The 17,952-nt window shown below is 43.2% G+C and overlaps 1 protein-coding gene across 2 annotated transcripts in view; it reads left to right on the top strand.

The window, feature by feature from the left end:
• Nucleotides 1-17,952, top strand: part of Sil1 (SIL1 nucleotide exchange factor) — a 236,064-nt gene that overhangs the window by 138,231 nt on the left and 79,881 nt on the right. For both annotated transcript variants that reach the window (XM_021150502.2, XM_021150503.3), the window contains one exon: nucleotides 17,490-17,610. In XM_021150502.2, coding sequence (XP_021006161.1) covers nucleotides 17,490-17,610 — 121 coding nt within the window. The remainder of the gene's footprint in view (nucleotides 1-17,489; nucleotides 17,611-17,952) is intronic.

Genomic DNA, 17,952 nt, shown 5'->3' with positions numbered 1-17,952 from the left:
CACTTGCATGATGGAGATTGCACCCAAGGTCTCATACAAGCTAAGTAAGTACCGTACCACTGAAGTTCAGATTGCCCCATCTTTTATTTGGTAAAGGTTTTCAGGTTGGCTCTGTTGATGTCACCCTTCTGCTCTGGTTACTTGCTATCAAGTGTGGGTTGATATTCTAGGCTCACCTTGTCTATTTCATGCCTTTTCTCTAGTAAGCCTTGGTATCCTAATAGGAAATGATACTTTAAGAGTAAACTTTGCTATTAGGGTAGCTCTTTATAACCATGTTGGCCATAATTTCTAAGCCTTTTATTTGCCAGGTACTAGTAAAATCATAAGACATATTTGGTTTATTTAAATGGACTTCCTAGTTATATTCAGAACTGTAGGGCCTTCATTTCATCTCTTTGATGTTAATTTCTTATCTAGCATATTAAGTCTTGATTATGAACATAGGAATTATACAATTAGAATATCTAATAATTACTCATCTGCTCTCTTTTATTCTATGTAAGAGTTTCAGAATGACAATACCACCTCCTCTGATAGGATTATTGAAAACAGTTCGAAGCTCTTTGTGTGTGTGTCTGTGCATTCACATTGTTTTTAAGCAGCTGTACTGAATTGAAATTGTCAGTATGTATTTATGTACTTTCTTTTTAACCCTCATTTAATCTCATTTCTACAAGTGTGTATAAGTAATGCTCACCACCAGTCCAAGTCTGGCTGACAGCATTATGTTCCCTGACAAATCCTTTAGGCAGGGCTTGTTGAGACAATGTTACCCATGTTCTTGTGTGTAACTGTGGTGTTTATACTCAAAAGTGGCTTGCCTTTCATTTGCTTTCTTTAAATACTCCCTCTCCTGCTGGCAGTAGGCTTTGCTGTTCAAACAAAAAAGGAAACAGAAATCACTCATGACAACCTAGTTTTCTTTAGAAGTAACTATTTTTCTTCTTAATACCCCAATTGTTTCCTTTAAAGTCCAGTGATTTCCAGAATATGTCTTGTTAGACATTATACTCAAATATGCATTGTTATGTTTAAATATTTTTCTTAGTTTAGAAAAAAGATTTTGAACTAGAGGAAAGTTTTGTTACTCATTTCATGTGAAATGAGATTTCTTAAGAAGTATGGCTTTGGGAATTCTCTTCTCCTGTTTGGATTGTCTTCTTCCTGCCGGATCTCATTTGCCTGTCTTCATTGTTCTTCATTTTCTAACAGATCTTTTTTTTTCTATTCTTTTTTTCCCATTTGCTTTGTAGTTTTTCCATTTTTACTCCTTTTCACTGATTTAATCTTGAGAGAACATTTTCTGTTAAGACTCTTATTCTCTTACTTCTTACCTTTTTGACCTGTATCTCATTTCTAGGTTTTGTTTTTTAAGTATTGTTTATGATTTTAAAATATCTTTGTGAACTTCTATCGATGTTTGCTTTCGATGAACTGTAGGTGGAACCCCCTAAGTAAAATGGACAAATAGATTTAATATTGCCAGATGCCCAAAGCATTTTACTAATGTTTACCCTTCCTGATAAGGGGTTGTAAAGAGGCCCAAAGTATGCGTGCTTATGTATGTACTTAGAGAGTAACGTACATTCCTCTTTTAAGGAAGAGTGAAGGATATGGACCTTCTTCCTAACTGTTTACTGACCTCTTCTTGAACATTAGCAAGGGTATTGGCCCTTGAGAAGACAGCAAAGAGAATAGAAGCAAGAGTGAGGGGCTGCTGGCAAGGCTGTCACTTGACTGCAGCATCTGGAGGTGTTGGTACAAGGAGAAAACACATCAGTTTAGTAAGGATTGGGTGTCATGATTGCCTCGGGTTTGTCTCCCAGGATGCTGGGGTCACTGCAGAGATTTGATATCTCTTTTGCAGATTTTAAGTAGAAGGGTGAAGGAAGGTGCCATGGAGATGATACCTTGTGACATGGCATACTGTATGAATTATCATAGGGGCATAAAAGTACACAACAGGTAGGGTGTCCATCATCGAACAACAGTTGCAAAGTTCATGCTGGATGCTGAGGCCCAGGGTGTAGATACCTGTGCTCTGATGATGGTGTGGAACAGGTGGCTTGTCAGAAGTGTGAACAACAGCAGGCTTGCTGGACTGCTGTCTCTGTGCCCATTGCACTAGAATATCCCAGCCTCCTTGCCCAGGCTTGGGTGGATCCCTGCCAACACTACCCAGTGAGGAGCAGAAAGCTGAAGTGGGGCAGCTGTTTTCTAATCTCTTTGGTTGATTGTTACAAAACTCTCTGAAGCTTGTGGTTGAACTGAACTTACTGGAAACATGAAACTTCTCCCCTGATGTTGACATTTATTCATATTTAAACCCTTGCCCCAGCATTATGTAAGCTGTGCTGCTGGGTTTGACCTCTTTGATTTTCAGATAGGTTGGTGACCAACAGGAGGCTGTAATACTTTTCAGGGTGGTCTTGGCTTGGCATATTGAGCTTATTTGTTGCCGTCTCGTTTCAGATATCCTGTAGCTTTCATTGGTATTGATTTTTTCCACCATAGCCTTATTAAGGCAGTTTGGCATGAAAATATTACAAAACCATGTGTTCACTTCTACTCTATTGAATTAAGCAGGTGTTCTCAGCAGAGAACTCTTGGTAGTTTGAGCATCTATCATGGCACTATCCATGCCTCATAGCTGGGAAACCTGATAAGTCAAGCAGAAATAAGGTAAAGGCCATATGGAGAGCTCTTTAACACCAGCTACACCCATCTCCTGCCTACTCCTTCCTCCTGTGGTGAACTTTAACCCTGTCAAACTGATGCCATGATGCCTCCTCTGTAGACGGGCCACAGATCATCAGTCCAAGGTGCTCGACTAACAGAGCTGTTGAGTGGCAGAGCAGCGTCCTCATGAGCTGTTCCCTTTGCCGCTTCAGATGAACAGTTGCTCAAGTCATCTATGCAGCTCCGTGCTGCAGCTCTGTCTAGGGAAACAAGCAGTGCAGATGGGGAGAAAGCGTAACACTGTTGAGTAGCTCTCAATACCCGAGGTCCAAGCTATTAAAATAGAAAGCAGCAAACTAGGATTATCCTCCCCGACACTCACTCTCTCTCTCTCTCTCTCTCTCTCTCTCTCTCTCTCTCTCTCTCTCTCTCTCTCTCTCTCTCTAACATAGGTGAAGGAAGGCTAAGTTTATTGGCCTCATTTTGTTGTTCAAGGTGCCCACAATGGGAAGGGGTAAGGATTGGAGACCAGCTTTTTATGGCTGTCTTTTCTATACTGCACCTGTTGTTCCACCTTCCTTTCCTCTTACTCTGGTTTGTATCCCAGGAAGCTGGGAATCGGGGGGGGGGGGGGGAGAATCCTATCCTTTGTGGATAATCTAGGGGAAAATTCTACTCTAGGAATTTTCCCTTTCTGGTCATCCCTCTGGGTCTCCTTATTTTGCATTGCTGAGAACGTACAAGCAGAGGGCCTGGGGAGACTCTGTGGTAGAGAAGTTGCCGAGGTCAGTAGTACTTGATACTATGCTGAAATAGTTCCTAGAACCATGTTTGGCCATGGAAGTTACAAGTGCTATAAAGAGAACAATCAGTGCCAATTATGAAGACAGAATCCCTGGGGATTGATGTAGTGGAGGGAGGAAAGAGATTCAAATTAAATTTCCATACCTTGGCACTTTGGTCTTTTAACCTTCTTATTAAATTATGATTTCTCCTTTAGGAAAACAAATGAGGACAAAACACATGTTTAGAATGCAGCCTTTGTGCTTTACATTTGATAATGAGCAGGTTTAGTACTGTTTCGCAGTCAACCTGTGTTTAAAGTGTCAATTAACCAATAAATATTAGGAGAAACAAGAGTCAGAAATGGTTGTGTCACTCCTGCTAATGAGCTGCTAATGAAATTGTGCCTGGGTGGGAATGGCATGCACTGCGGAGTCCTCAGGAGTCTCCTTTGGAAAATGAGCGACTGCAGAACCCAGACCCTGTCCAGAGGAGCAGACACAGTTAACGCCTTCACTCCCAGGTTGTCAGGTTTTCAACTCTCCATTATGAAGTGAAGCTTGTTGTTACAGTTCAGTTGTGGTAAAAGTTTTTAAATGGTCTTTATTTTACTGGATAGTTTAGAAGCAGTCTTAGAGGCCAAAAGAACCATGCTTGTGTAGCTGTAGTCCCCACTGCCTTGGATCTATGGGTGATTCCTCTCCTTTTTTTTTTTTTTTTAACTAAATTTCCTTAACTCTAACACTCCCTCTCTGCCCCTCCTCCTCCCCTCCCACTCCCTCTTTCCTTTCTCCTCTCTCTCCAGTGAAGTCTGGGTAAGTTCATGATACTCTAAAGATGAGGGAACAAGGAGTAGATGGAAAATGTATCTTACAAAGAGATATGGCAGTAAATGATAAACACTACCAGGAAAATAGGTACACAACATGAGTGTAAAAGCCCATGTGCCCAGCTTATGAGGCTCAGTGGCACATGCTAGTCTTGCCTGCCTGGTCTTGTAAGAAAGGGAAGAGATGAGAGCACAGCAGTGAGCTGGCTAGGAACTAAGTACAGGTGCATTATGGGCGGCTTTGCCTTCCTCATCTCCTTCTCCTTTGTTTTACTCCTGAAATTATTAAATGTGGGACTGTTGCAAAGGTTATTATGTGTGCTTAAGAGTCAGATGCGGGGCTGGTGAGATGGCTCAGTGGGTAAGAGCACCCGACTGCTCTTCTGAAGGTCCAGAGTTCAAATCCCAGCAACCACATGGTGGCTCACAACCATCCGTAATGAGATCTGGCACCCTCTTCTGGAGTGTCTGAAGACAGCTACAGTGTACTTACATATAATAAATAAATAAATCTAAAAAAAAAAAAAAAAAGAGAGTCAGATGCCTTTGTGTTGCAATGCCTCTGGAACAGTGGCAGAACTCATCGCTTTCCTGGTCCTTATTGCTGCTCAGTCTTCTTATTTCATATCCATTCCCCAAGTCGAGGCTCTGTTGTGTCTGGGCAGACAGAGACTAGCCTGATGACCTTTTGCTCCTTGTGCTCCCTAATCGTGTTTTTTAGACAAAGCCTCTCACTGAACCTAGAGTTCACTCTTTGGTTAGATTGGCTGGCCCATGAGCCTCCAGGATCCTCCTCTCTCTGCCCCTGCCAATGCTGGGGTCACAGAAGCCCACCGCCACTCCCAGCTTTTTATGTGAGTGCTAGAGTCCAAACTCAGGGGATCATATGTGCACAGCAAGTCCTTTACCCATGGAGCCATTTCCCAGCCCCAACAAGAAATGGTCTAAGTAACTATATAGTGTTTGTCCTTGGAGATTGTATTAATGAAGGTTCTCTAAAGGAACAGGACTGTTAGAATGACCGCCCGTTATATGGATTGCCAGGAGAAGGTGTGGCCCCGATTTAGGGAGGATCTTCTGACCTCACATGATCCAGATTTCAGGTGGGTCTCCCAACCCTAAATAATCCAGTTAACTAAAAGTTCCTCAATAGTTGTGCTCGGCAACTTGGGTTTTGAGTTAGTTCCAGATGTAGTCAAGTTGACAACCAAGCATAGCATCATAGAGATGCTTGCCTTTGTGAATTCTGTGAGGGCAGAGCTTGGCCATCTGTCAGCCGTGGGTCTGGAAAGGAGACATTGGTTTGGGCACAGCAGTAGGGTTTTAGAGGTTTTTTTCTGGGAAAATGATGAATGTCAATGAGAAAGCTCTTTCAGGGGCTTTACTGCAGCCCAGAGAGCTCTGAAGCCAGCTCAGCCCTTGTAAGGCCTCGTGCAGAGTCTAGATTCTATGACTTAGATTACAGAAAAAAATATCAATTTGGTGAAATTTTTCATTTTACTTGGTTTGACGTTGTTTAGTTCTTTAAAAAAATGTGTCAGAATAACCACAACCCAGAATATCTCATTAAGTGTTTGTTGTTTCAAAAAAAAAAAAAAAGTCTGTAATTCATTTAAAAAACAAGAGCACAAAGTACAGTTTCGGGTTCAGTGCCCGAGAGATCTGTGCACACTCTTCAGTCACTTGTTCAGCTTGTGCCTTGGAGACAGAGATGCTCATCTATGTGCAGCCAGAGACCTTGCCAGGGCTTGTGTGGAGTTTGAATAAAAAGGCAAAGGCAGGCGGAGAGGGTTGTGGTAGTCATGGCAACCAGGCCTGGGATGTCTCAGGGCTGACCAACCCTTGTTAGAGAGTTAGTGGCGGGTGAAGCATGCAGTGTTACTTCCTATGACATATTCTTTCTATTCCTTTCTGTCTGGTGTGGCGGAAGGCCTACTGTGTGCCCTAGAGCTGAGCCTGAGATGTTCACCCAAATAATTGGTCCCTGCTCTTCAGAAATTCAGTTCTTTAATGAGAAGATTTTACTCTTAATATATACTTGCAAAACAAAGTCTGTTTCATCTGGGTTGACATTTATCTTCTGGGGGCTTTCGGGTTGCTTTCCTGAAGTACATTTTACTTCTGAACACTGAGTAGTTTTTTCTCATTTGTCCTCTACAAAGAGAGAAACATTAGGAGAAGCAGATTCTTTTTATTTGATAAATAAGAATGCAAAGATTCAGCCGGGCATAGTGGCGCACGCCTTTAATCCCAGGCAGGTGAATTTCTGAGTTCGAGGCCAGCCTGGTCTACAGAGTGAGTTCCAGGACAGCCAGGGCTACACAGAGAAACCCTGCCTCAAACAAACAAACAAACAAACAAACACACACAACAACAAAAAAAGAATGCAAAGATTCAGAAAGATTTGGTTAATTTCACTGGCTACCTCTGGGTAGCAGAGTTCCAGGCTCATGGCAGTATGTGTCTCGTCACAGGTGGTCAGTTGTCTTTTTAAAATGCATGGCTTATTGTTCACACACCAATGAAATGGAAACAACACACAACAAATGAATTTAATAACTGAACAGTCTCACACTAAGTGACATACCCTGCTACCAACACTGAAGGTAGAACTCTCTTGCTGATAGTGGGTAGACGTGCTAGGTCAAAAGCCCAATTGCCAACTGCTTAGTGGGTCACCTTGTCTACATGTGCTTGGGAGGACGAAAGAGGGACTCCTTGCAATCGAGTTCCTTGAGCAAGAAGGAAGCTATCTGATCAAGGCCTCAGTTGTGCTTAGCCAGCTCAGCTAGAATCCCAGACACTCAAAAGTCACAAGGTCAGAGCCTGGCCAATGGTAGGCTGGTATGAAATAGACTCACTGGAATGGCCCCTTATACCCCCATGTTGCTAAAGTGTGTGACCGTGTACCCTGAGTTACAGTGGAGACCAGCATCTGGGGAGCTGCCTGGAGTCTAGATTTTCAGGACCTGTAGAGGCATATCTTGTTCCTGTGGTTTTGGTCCCTGCTTCTGATTGGGGCAGGCAGTGACTCCTAAGCATTGCTCTATCTTGATGTCAGCATATTTGAGCTCAGGGCCTCCATCTTTTTTTCCTCCTCCTCCTTTTTTGTTGTTGTAAGTATTCATGACATACAGCCAGTGGGGCCACCCTTACAGTTTTATGCCTCTGTATCCAGGTTTAACTAGAAACCCCTGCAGTAGAGAATCTCTTAGCAGGAGCCCACAGAACACACATACCTCTTCCCTCATGAAGCCACAAACAGCAAAGCATCTGCTAACAGGCAGGCACAAGAACGTCCATTTTATCTGGCACTGTGTCTGCTGAGGCTGGGCAGCCAGGTGATGCCACAGCCTTATCATCTGAGGAGGTCCCTGCAGTTGTGAATCCATGAGGGACAAATTTAAATCACTGGGTCCTAGGAAGGGCTAGGACAATACTGAGTCAGACAGCATTTGGGATTTTTTTGTTTTTGTTTTTTTTGTTTTGTTTTTTAAAAGATAGATTTATTTATTATATGTATATGACTAACACCAGAAGAGTACATCAGACCCCATTACAGATGGTTGTGAGCCACCATGTGGTTGGTTGCTGGGAACTGAACTCAGGACCTCTGGAAGAGCAGCCAGTGCTGAGCCATCTCTCCAGCCCCAGACAACATTTGTTAATGGGTGAAATGTCTTTTCCAGCAGTGACAAATTGGCATCTGTGGGCTGAATTCTATTTATAGTTATGTTTTGTTTAGCTTTCAGATGTGCAAACTTGACTGCGTGTGGAACGGGCACTTTTCATAGGCCCTACCATTCCCTGTGTTCTGACAGATGACCCTTCTCACTCGTCTCTTTACCAACCTTCCCCCATAGACAGTTGTCTCCTTCCCCTGGGCTCACCTTTTCTTGTCTGCTCTTCTCCTAGGTCCTTCTGCCTAGATGCTTCATGGTCTCAGGCTTCCTGACTCTATTCTCTTGTCCTTCCCAGAACTGCCTTCCTGGGTCTGTTTCTAGGCTCTGAACTCAAAGGTTCTGGCCCCTGGAAATATTTGCAGTCATTAGATTACATCTGATAAACTGATTGCTACGCAGGGATTAAAAGGACAGAATTTTTTTAATTTTTTAAATTTTTTTATTTTTTATTTTTTTGAGACAGGGTTTCTCTGTAGCCCTGGCTGTCCTGGAACTCACTCTGCAGACTAGGCTGGCCTCGAACTCAGAAATCCACCTGCCTCTGCGGCCCAAGTGCTGGGATTAAAGGCGTGCACCACCACGCCCGGCAAGGACAGAATTCTTTATCTGAGCAAATAAAAAATTTCAACAAGTGTATTGAGAGATACTTCTTCTACCATCAAGTTCACTCATGAAAAGTAAATGGGGAAAATAATCCCCACACACCCCTAGAAAGACAGGCAGAGCACAGGGGCAGGTTTTAGTCTATGGTGTTCCATGGAGCAGAAAAACTTCAAAAGAAAATTCTGCAGACCAAAGCCTACCTCTTACTTTGCTGAGTTAAAGACTTTAGTTTAGAAACAGCCAACTACCATCTGTCTTCATCATTATCACATTTTGCAAAAGGACATTTTAATACTAAAAGGAATCATTATTAGTTGTTCTTAATTCCCATGTTTCCGAACCATTGGGGTGAGATGCTGCTGTAAACAAAATCCTTCAAAGCTGGGTGGCTTAAAGCAACAGTAAGTCCTTTTATGTAGCTTCAACTCTTAGAACTAGTCGTAGCTCAGGTACCCTTCATATACCCACAGAGAAGCAGGTAAAGGAGCCAGGACGGAGAGGGGTGGTACCACAAAAAGGAATGTAAATATCAAAACTGAGCCACCTGTTATAGATTTAATGATATAATCATGCCAGAGAGGGTCAGGAAGAGATGACAGCCTGAGTGTGGATGAAGACAAAGACAAAGCACTGCACTTCAGTGCTGGGATCTAGTGTGGTAAATGTGTTTTTCATAATGATAGCGGTTGGCATTAAGATTTTGTTCATAGCATTTTATTGTGTGTATGCATGTAGACATGTGGTACACATACCATGGCTCATGTATGGAGGTCAGAGGACAAATGTAGGAGTTAGGTCTCTTCTTTCACCAGGTGGGGCCCAGGGATTGAACCCAGGTATATGAGGGTTGGGCCAAGCATATCTGTTCATTGAGCTATCTTTCCAGCCCATAGGTTGGCATTTTTGGAAACTGTTTGCTTTACATTGTATCATTAAATGTATTATAAATGTACCACAGATAATGAAAGCCAGATTTCTCATGGCCAGAGAAATAGTTATAGATAAAGAAAGTAAGACAGAGGGTTCTGTTATGTTAGATTGGAGTCTGTAGTATCAGTAAAAAAAATGTAAGTTTTGAAATATGTATAGATAAGGGCTAGTGGAGTGCTTGTCAATCATGAAGCACTGTCTTCAGTCCCCAGCACAACATAAAACAGACATGGTGGCACACATCTGCGACCTCAGCATTCAGGAGGAGGAAGCAGGAGGACCAATAGCTCTAGTCATCTTCAGCTTGGGCTACATGAGACCCTATCTCAAAAGCATGTATTCATGGACAAACAGAAATAGAGGTGTGTGCATGTGTGTGTGTGTGTGTGTGTGTGTTTGTGTGTACCACTCTGTACACAGATTAGGGAGGGGTCTGTGTCCCTCAAAGGTGCAAGAGCAATGACTCCCTAGAACAAATGAACATTTCTGTCATTAATCTTGGTTTCTGAACACTGTTCCCCAATAAGAAATGAAACTTAAGGTGAACATGGAACTATGGTACCAGGAAGGAAAGAAATATTTAGAAAAGAAAATGTTGTTGAGGACCAGGCTACTTATTAGAATAACCTGAGAGCCAACTAAAGGAGTCCTCCTAATTGTTAAACCTGAAACAGTTCAAGCAGCAGCACAATTACTACTCTTGAGCTATAGAGATGTCTCTGCAAGCCAGAGCTCTGATCTCTAGAACCCAGGGAAATAGGGATGAGCATGGTGGCTCCCCTGCAATTCCAGCCTTGGGCCTTGAGGGCTGTGTGTGGGTGGAGGTTTGCATGACACATCCTCCATACCTTGTTCCTGATTTGTGCCCATTTGGGAAGGATTAGAAAATGTGATTTCGCTGAAGAAAGTATGTCACCTTGGCTTTGAAGTTTCAAAGAGTCATTTTGAGTTTGCTCTCTCAGGTTCCTGTGTTGTGGTTTCAATTGTGAGGGGTTGGAAGCTTTTTCTGCTGCCACAGTTTCCTTTTGGAAGGGACTCTTATCCCTCTAGTACCATGGACCCCCAAATAAGCCCTTCTTTTGATAAGTTGCCCTGCTCGTTGTGTTTTATCATCGCAATAGGAAAGTCACTAATACACAGGGATTCCTGAGTAACCTAGCAACGGAGATGATCCTCATTGTGAGCTTTGGGTTTGAGAGAGCCTGGCTTAAAGAGTAGGATGGGAGGAAGATTCCGATATTAACCTTGAACTTCCACACGTATGCAGCCACACCTTTGTGAGCATGCATATACACATGCATACAACATACAAATTATATATATGAAAAGAAGGAAAAAAAGAATAAAACAAAATCCAGTAACTTGTAGAACTGGCTAGTAGTGGTAAGGTTTGAAAGTGGTCTTTAATTACTTAGCACTATTATTAATTTTTCTGTGACTATATAAGATATTAACTTTGGGAAAGGGCATTTGGAACATGTGGGAACTGTACTGTCCTTTCCATTTTTTTGAACAAATTTAAAAATAGCTCAAAGTAAATTTCTGGAGATAGCTTGACAAGGCTTGCTGTAGCTAGATGTGGTGTGTCCTCCCTCCAGCCTGTAGTGTACATCCATGTTGGCTTCATGGTCTCTCCTCTGCTTTGGACAGAGGTCTAGCAGTGGCAGGTTTCCTCAGGGTGATAATAGAAACCCAAGGGATAAAAGCCTGTTCCAAGTGGCATATGTGTTAGCCAAGCATGTCCTAAGCCAAGTCCACTGGAAGGTACACTCTGCCCTGAGTTACCGAGTTAGGAAGAAGTGCAGGGTCACATGGTGCAGCAAAGGGCAGACACTGTTGAAGTATTGCAGTCTGCCACACCTGTTCTGCCCCTGGGTCCTGGCCTGTAACAGAAAACAGAGACAGTCTTAGGGGAGGTGAAGTGTGAAGTAGCTGTCTTTAGAAATGAAGTCTCTGTGGCCTGGGACCATAAGGTTTGGAATCCGGTCCTAGAGAGTCAGTGGTGGGCCAACAGCCCGTGTAGGATTTGGGGTTTATGGGTTTGGGATCCCAGTCTTTTGCCGCTTGTCTCAGCTTCCATCCCAAGCCCTCCTCCTTCTCAGGCTGTCTTGTGAGTCTCTGCTCTTTCCCAGTGCTTGCTTGATTTGTTTGCTATTTTTTCTTCCTTTACATAAGCTAAGAGATGCAGGTCAGATCACACTCCAACTTGGCATTTTTCCCAGCAGGGTGGAAACATTTGAAATGCTGTATTTTCTGTTGCCCCTGCAGCTGCTGCCACAACTGGTTTCATAGATTAAGTGAACTTAACCTGTGTTTTGAGTCCGTGCTATTGTGCTTCCTCTTACCCCCTGTGGTGGCTCATGTGAAAAGAGCAATTTTGGAATTTTCTCCAAATAAAGTAATTATTCACATAAGATGCTATTTTCTTCCAGGGCTATCTTAGCACAGTCTAACCTGAGGTCTGGATCTTATTTGTGCTCTTTCTTTGCCATTTCTATCTGAGACCAAGATCAGAAAAATTTAAGATCATTGTTGTTATTTTAAGCATTAGTTCCTTACTACCAAGAAAAACTTTTTTTTCTTCTTTTTTCTTTTCTCTCTCTCTCTCTCTCTCTCTTTCTTTTTTCTTTTTTCTTTTTTTCGAGACAGGGTTTCTCTGTGTAGCCCTGACTGTCCTGAAACTCACTTTGTAGACCAGGCTGGCCTCGAACTCAGAAATCCACCTGCCTCTGCCTCCCGAGTGCTGGGATTGAAAGCACCACCACTGCCCGGCTAAGAATAACTCTTAATGTGACTAATTGTTATGAATCGATTTGTTCTAGTAAAAATCGGTCAATCAGTAAAGATTTCTCTTTCTGCATTAAAATTTTTGCTTAACAAATAACCATTGAGCATTCACTGTAATACTGAGCCGTGAGGTGATCCCTAGGAAGAAAATGATGAGAATATAAACTTGTAAATATAGATTGTGGGACATGCCGGAGAAAGTGATTGGTAGAGCCATGAAACCATTAGGACAAGACAGATGGGGTCTGAGGAGTCAGCGGCTCAGAGTAGTGAGTGGCCCTTAGCTAGGCTGGGAGGGTGAGAAGGGGCCAGCACCAGACAGAGCCTTCCAGGCAAGAGGACAGCTGGTGGCATGGGCATTATGTTCTCCATGGAGTGGAGCACAGGGAAACGGGGGCAAGGCTGAAGAGGCCGTCATTGGATCTCACCCCCCCCACCCCCTGTCTACACACACACACACACACACACACACACACACACACACACACACGAGCGGGGACTCTGTTGAGAAGTTAAGATCGTGTCCAGATGAAAAATGGTAATAGTCTGGACAAAAGCAACTATGGAAAGTTGGGGGAAAGAATTTGTTTTTATTCTTGGTTTTTTATTTTCTTCTCCCTTTAAATAATTTTTATTAATCAGGCAGTAGTGGTTCATGCCTTTAATCCCAGCATTTGGGAGACAGAGGCAGGTGACTCTCTGAGTTTGAGGCCAACCTTGTCTACAGAGTGAATTCCAGGACAGTTAGGGCTACACAGAGAAACTTGTCTTGAAAAACATAAATTAACAAATAAATGAATGTTATTAGACTTATCAGCCAGGAATGATGTTACATTCTTTTAGTCCCTGTACTCAAGAGACAGATGCAGACAAATCTCTGTGAGTTTGAGGTCAGCCTGGTCTACATAGTCAGTTCTAGATATCCAGAGCTGCATAGTGATACCTATCTCATAAAATGAGAGAGAGAGGGGGGGGAAGGGGAGGGGAGGGAGAGAGGAGAGAGGAGAGAGGGGAGAGGGGAGAGGGGAGAGGGGAGAGAGAGGAGAGAGGAGAGGGGAGAGAGGGGAGAGAGGGGAGAGAGGGGAGAGAGGGGAGAGAGGAGAGAGAGGAGAGAGGAGAGAGAAGGTTTTGGAAATGGCAAAGCAGGAGTGCAAATCCAGGGTGGTCTGTGTTGTGTATAGCTGAGAAAAAACTGCTATTTTGGGTTGTGCTGTTTGTTTTGATAGTCTGAGATCTCTTTGGGTGACGTAGTCTCTCCCCTCTATGTTCAGAGAGGGATACTAAAGAATTCCCTGTGAGGAATAGAAGTTGCCACTTCTCTATTTTTGCCAGAATTTAGCCTCCCCACTCTTTGAAACCATCTTAGGTCATTAGGACTTTTGTTTGTTTTTATTTTTCCTGTGACAGTCTTACTCAGGCCTATACTGGCCTAGAACTCACCACGAAGCCCGGACTGGCCTGGAACTTGTGGCAGTTCCCCTGCCCTCGCCTCACAAGTGCTGGGATTACAGGTATGTGCCATCATACTTAACTCATTAGTCTGAATTCTCTGTCCCAGGACAGAGCAGCAGCATAGGAGCCCCACAGCTTCCCAGTCGTCTGGGTCCAGCCTTTCCCTGGATCACGAGCACTGTTGCACACGGGGCTCCTTCATTTCGGATGTCTTTCCCCAGTGTGGATGGATCCCAGGCACAGTTCCTTAACAGCTCCTCCATGGAAGGAAGGATTTCTCTGCCCTGACTTGAGCATCCTTTTGTCAAGAGATCATTAGATGTACTGTAGGTTGTGTGTGTTTCAGCCAGAGCCTCAGACACTCCTTGCTGCAGTGGAATGGCAGGCAGGGGAAGGCACATCCCAGGGTGCTGTTTCCCTGGTGCCTTGGCTGGAGGCAGAGCAGCCAGAGTGGCGCCACAGAATCTGCCACAGTGGCGCTAGTACTGAGAAAGCTTCACTCTTGCTGGGACAGTACTCTTTAGACTCTGGGTGCATGTGGCCGTCCTGAGAGAGCTTGTACTAAGCTTTTTTCTTATAAGGATTTTTTTTTTTTTTAGATATTTTCTTTATTTACATTTCAAATGGTGTCCCCTTTCCTGGTTTCCCTTCTGAAAACCCCCCTCCCCTCCCCCCTCCTCCTGCTCACCAGTTCACCCACTCCTGCTTCCTGGCATTCCCCTACACTGGGGCATATAGCCTTCACAGGACCAAGACCCTTTTCTCCCATTGATGACTGACAAGGCCATCCTCTGTTATATATGCAGATGGAGCCGTGGGAGCTCTGGGGGGAAGGGGGGTACTGGTTGGTTCATATTGTTGTTCCTCCTATGGGACTGCAAACCCCTTCAGCTCTTTGGGTCCTTTCTCTAGCTCCTCTATTGGGGACCCTGTGCTCATTCCAATGGTTGGCTAAGAGCATCCACCTCTATATTTGTCAGACACTGGCAGAGCCTCTCAAGAGACAGCTATATTAGGCTCCTGTTAGCAAGCACTTGTTGGCATCCACAATAGTGTCTGGGTAGATTGCACTTCTTATTTAAAGGTCTTACTATGTAGCTCAGGGTGTCCTCACACTCACTGAGTAGCCAGGCTATCCTTAAACTCCAAATCCTCCTGCCTCAGGCTCTGAGTATTAGCATTACTGGCATTATTACCGTGCCTGTTTTCCATTTTGTGTTCCTGAATCAAACTCAGTGCCAACATGCAGGCTATCCTCTGGCCGAGGAAACAGAGGCAAAATCCAAGTATTGGGATGGACTGACTGACTGACTTACTTACTTTCTTTCTTTCTTTCATAAAAGTTCTCAATCATCTCATGCTTTTACCTCCTGAATTCCAGGATTAGAGATGTGTACTTACTCCCAGTTTTGGAAGCTTTTTTTTTTTTTTTTTGGTCAGAAACAATGGTATCTCAATTTCTGGCACAATCCTAATCTTATAAGCCATAATAAATCTAATTCTTCAGTGTCAAATCCACCAGGATTCATCATATAAGCAGGGAGACACTAGTAGCTACATCTTGCCTTCTCACTATCCCTGTCCAAAAAGGCCCTAACTCTCTCCTGTTTTCTCTCTTCCTCTGTCCAACCCAGAAGTCCTGCCTCCTTGTCCAGTGATTGGTCCCTTTATTCATTTGAGGGAAGGTTCAAAAGAAGTCACCTGAGTATGTGACTCCTTCTGGGAAATCAGAATTAACATCCAAATACAGGCATCACCAGGGCCATCCACAACACTTCCCCCTTTCTGTTCTAATAAGAAACAATACTTTTCTCTCAAATATAAATTGAGCACACTATTACCATTTTGTAATTTACAAAGTACAAGATAGACCTAACAGTTCGTCATTTTTGTCAATAAAATAGAACACTGTCATGTGCCCTAACTAAAAGACTTACGATTCTACACCTGACGTATGTCCTGGCTTTAGATTGTTTGCCATCTGAAAACCATTCTCTCAAATCTGTTCTCTCAATGTTAAATAGCCTGGGTTGGCTATGAGACTATAAGTAGTCTTTCAACCCCATCAGAAATCCGAGAATGACCAACACTATCTAAAGATATAGGAAGCCTAACAGAGCTTCCAGAGTTAAGACAAGTTGTAGAGACAGCTGCCTACCCATATAGCCCCAGAAAGTCAGGAAGCTGGAGCATCAGTCTTCAGCCTTCTGGCTCAGGATCATCTGACAGACCTTTGAAAAACAGGGAGCATTAAGGACTAGCCTATTCTGTCTCAGCAGCACTAAGCTGTCCTAACCTGTAAACTGTCCAGGTCTGTACACAGTACAGGTCTAGAAGCATCATTTTTGCTTCAAAAAATTTCCAGTTCCTAAAATGTACCGTCTATGAAATGTTCAATCCTGCAGCCATTGATATTCATCTTTGTGTGGGATGTTATGGTATGGGACTGTAATCCCAGCACTTAGGAGGCCCAGGCAGGAGGATCAAGAGTTCAAGGCCAGCCTGGGGTACATAGTGAGTTCTAGGCTAGCTGGCTTATATGATGAGTCTATATATAGTTTAAAAAATTATTTTCTTATGCCTAGAAAATATTATTTTTATATTCCTAGAGGTGCCATGCAGGTCTGTTGTGTAGTAGTTGCCTGGTAAATGCATTTTCTGTGAATGATTGAATGAATGAATATAATATTCCACTTGTACTATGTGATAGTGCATAGTTGCTTGTCATCTATCCCTGAGTACGTTCGTGCATTCAAACACATAGCCCATCCATTCCCAACACTTGTTTCCCCCGCTAATGGATCTGTTCCTCTGAGATAAGTGGGTGTAGTTTTTCAGTTTCTCTTAGCTCTGCTACCTGCTTCCTTGGCTTTTTGTGTCCTGCTGCCTTCCAGTAGCTACGTATGTATGTATGTGTGTGTGTGTATTTATTTTCATTTACTTTTTTTTTTTTTTTTTTTTTTTTTTGAGGCAGGGCTTCTCTGTGTAGCCCTAAAACTGACCAAGCTGGTCTTGAACTCAGAGATAGGTCCCTTTGTTTACCTCCCAAGTTCTAGGACTAAAGGCATGCACCACCATGCATCCTGGCTTCCCTTTTCTTATTCATAACTGTTATTGGCCACATATTTTATGTACCTTACAGGCTGTGGAAATCCAAAAAGAAGACATACAGTTTTGTGAGCAGGGAAAGAGCCTGGTTTTAAAAAGGAGGGCGATAAGCTACAATGCTTACTAGCATTGTAGGATATCTTGAATGCTGTGGGACTGCCTTGGCAGGGGCAAGAAGGGTGTTACAGAAAAAGACAATAATGTCTTGATGGTTAGTTGAGGAGCTACGCACCATTTTCCCAGTGCATATAACAACATAGCTTATTAGCCAAATTCACAGAAGATACAAAGCACAAAGTAGACATGATTATCACATTCTCTTAAGCAGATGTTGATCTTGAGATGATGGCCACCTTGCCTTGGGTCTTACAGATTCTGTTATAACAGTAAAAGGAGTCAGTGTGAACAGAATGGGGGAGTCAGGAGAGAGAGAGAGAGAGAGAGAGAGAGAGAGAGAGAGAGAGAGAGAGAGAGAGAGAGAGAGCGTGCTCTGGGTCAAGAAGGTAAACTGGACATGGTACTCTGATCTGCAAGAAGTGCTCAGTCCTTTTGGCATGTTATCCAGGTATTCTACCCCAGTGTCCTACCAAGGTTCCTCTACCCCATGCAACTTTTCTCTTCTTGACTTTCAGGTCAGGCTGTTCCTGCAGGATCCCATGTGCGAATGAACCTACAGACTGGAGTAAACGAGGTGAAGCTCCAACAAGAAGACAAATTTCAAAATAATCTGAAAGGATTTAAAAGAGGCAGAAGGTAGTATATTGTTCTTAGGACCAGGAGGCTGAGTGACTACATTGATTTGGAAATACTAGCAATGCTACCCAAATTCATTAGTGGCCAGTTTTTGTTTTCTTGTTTTTTGTTTTTTTGTTTGTTTGTTTTGTTTTTGTTTTTTTGTTTTTTTGAGACAGGGTTTTTCTGTGTAGCCCTGGCTATCCTGGGACTCAGTCTGTAGACCAGGTTGGTCTTAACTTCAAAGATATGCCTTTGTCTACCAAGTGCTGGGAACAAAGGCATGTGTTACCATGACCAGCTATGTGCATTATAATTTTTATTTGAGATTTAACAGTGTAGAATTTGTGATAAAATTGTCAG

The sequence above is a fragment of the Mus caroli genome, unplaced genomic scaffold (assembly GCF_978045245.1).
Source record: "Mus caroli unplaced genomic scaffold, Mus_caroli_1 scaffold_19, whole genome shotgun sequence".
NCBI classification, from domain to species: Eukaryota; Metazoa; Chordata; class Mammalia; order Rodentia; family Muridae; genus Mus; species Mus caroli.
Note: the sequence above shows the minus strand (reverse complement) of the source record. Positions and strands in the feature narration are given on the sequence as shown.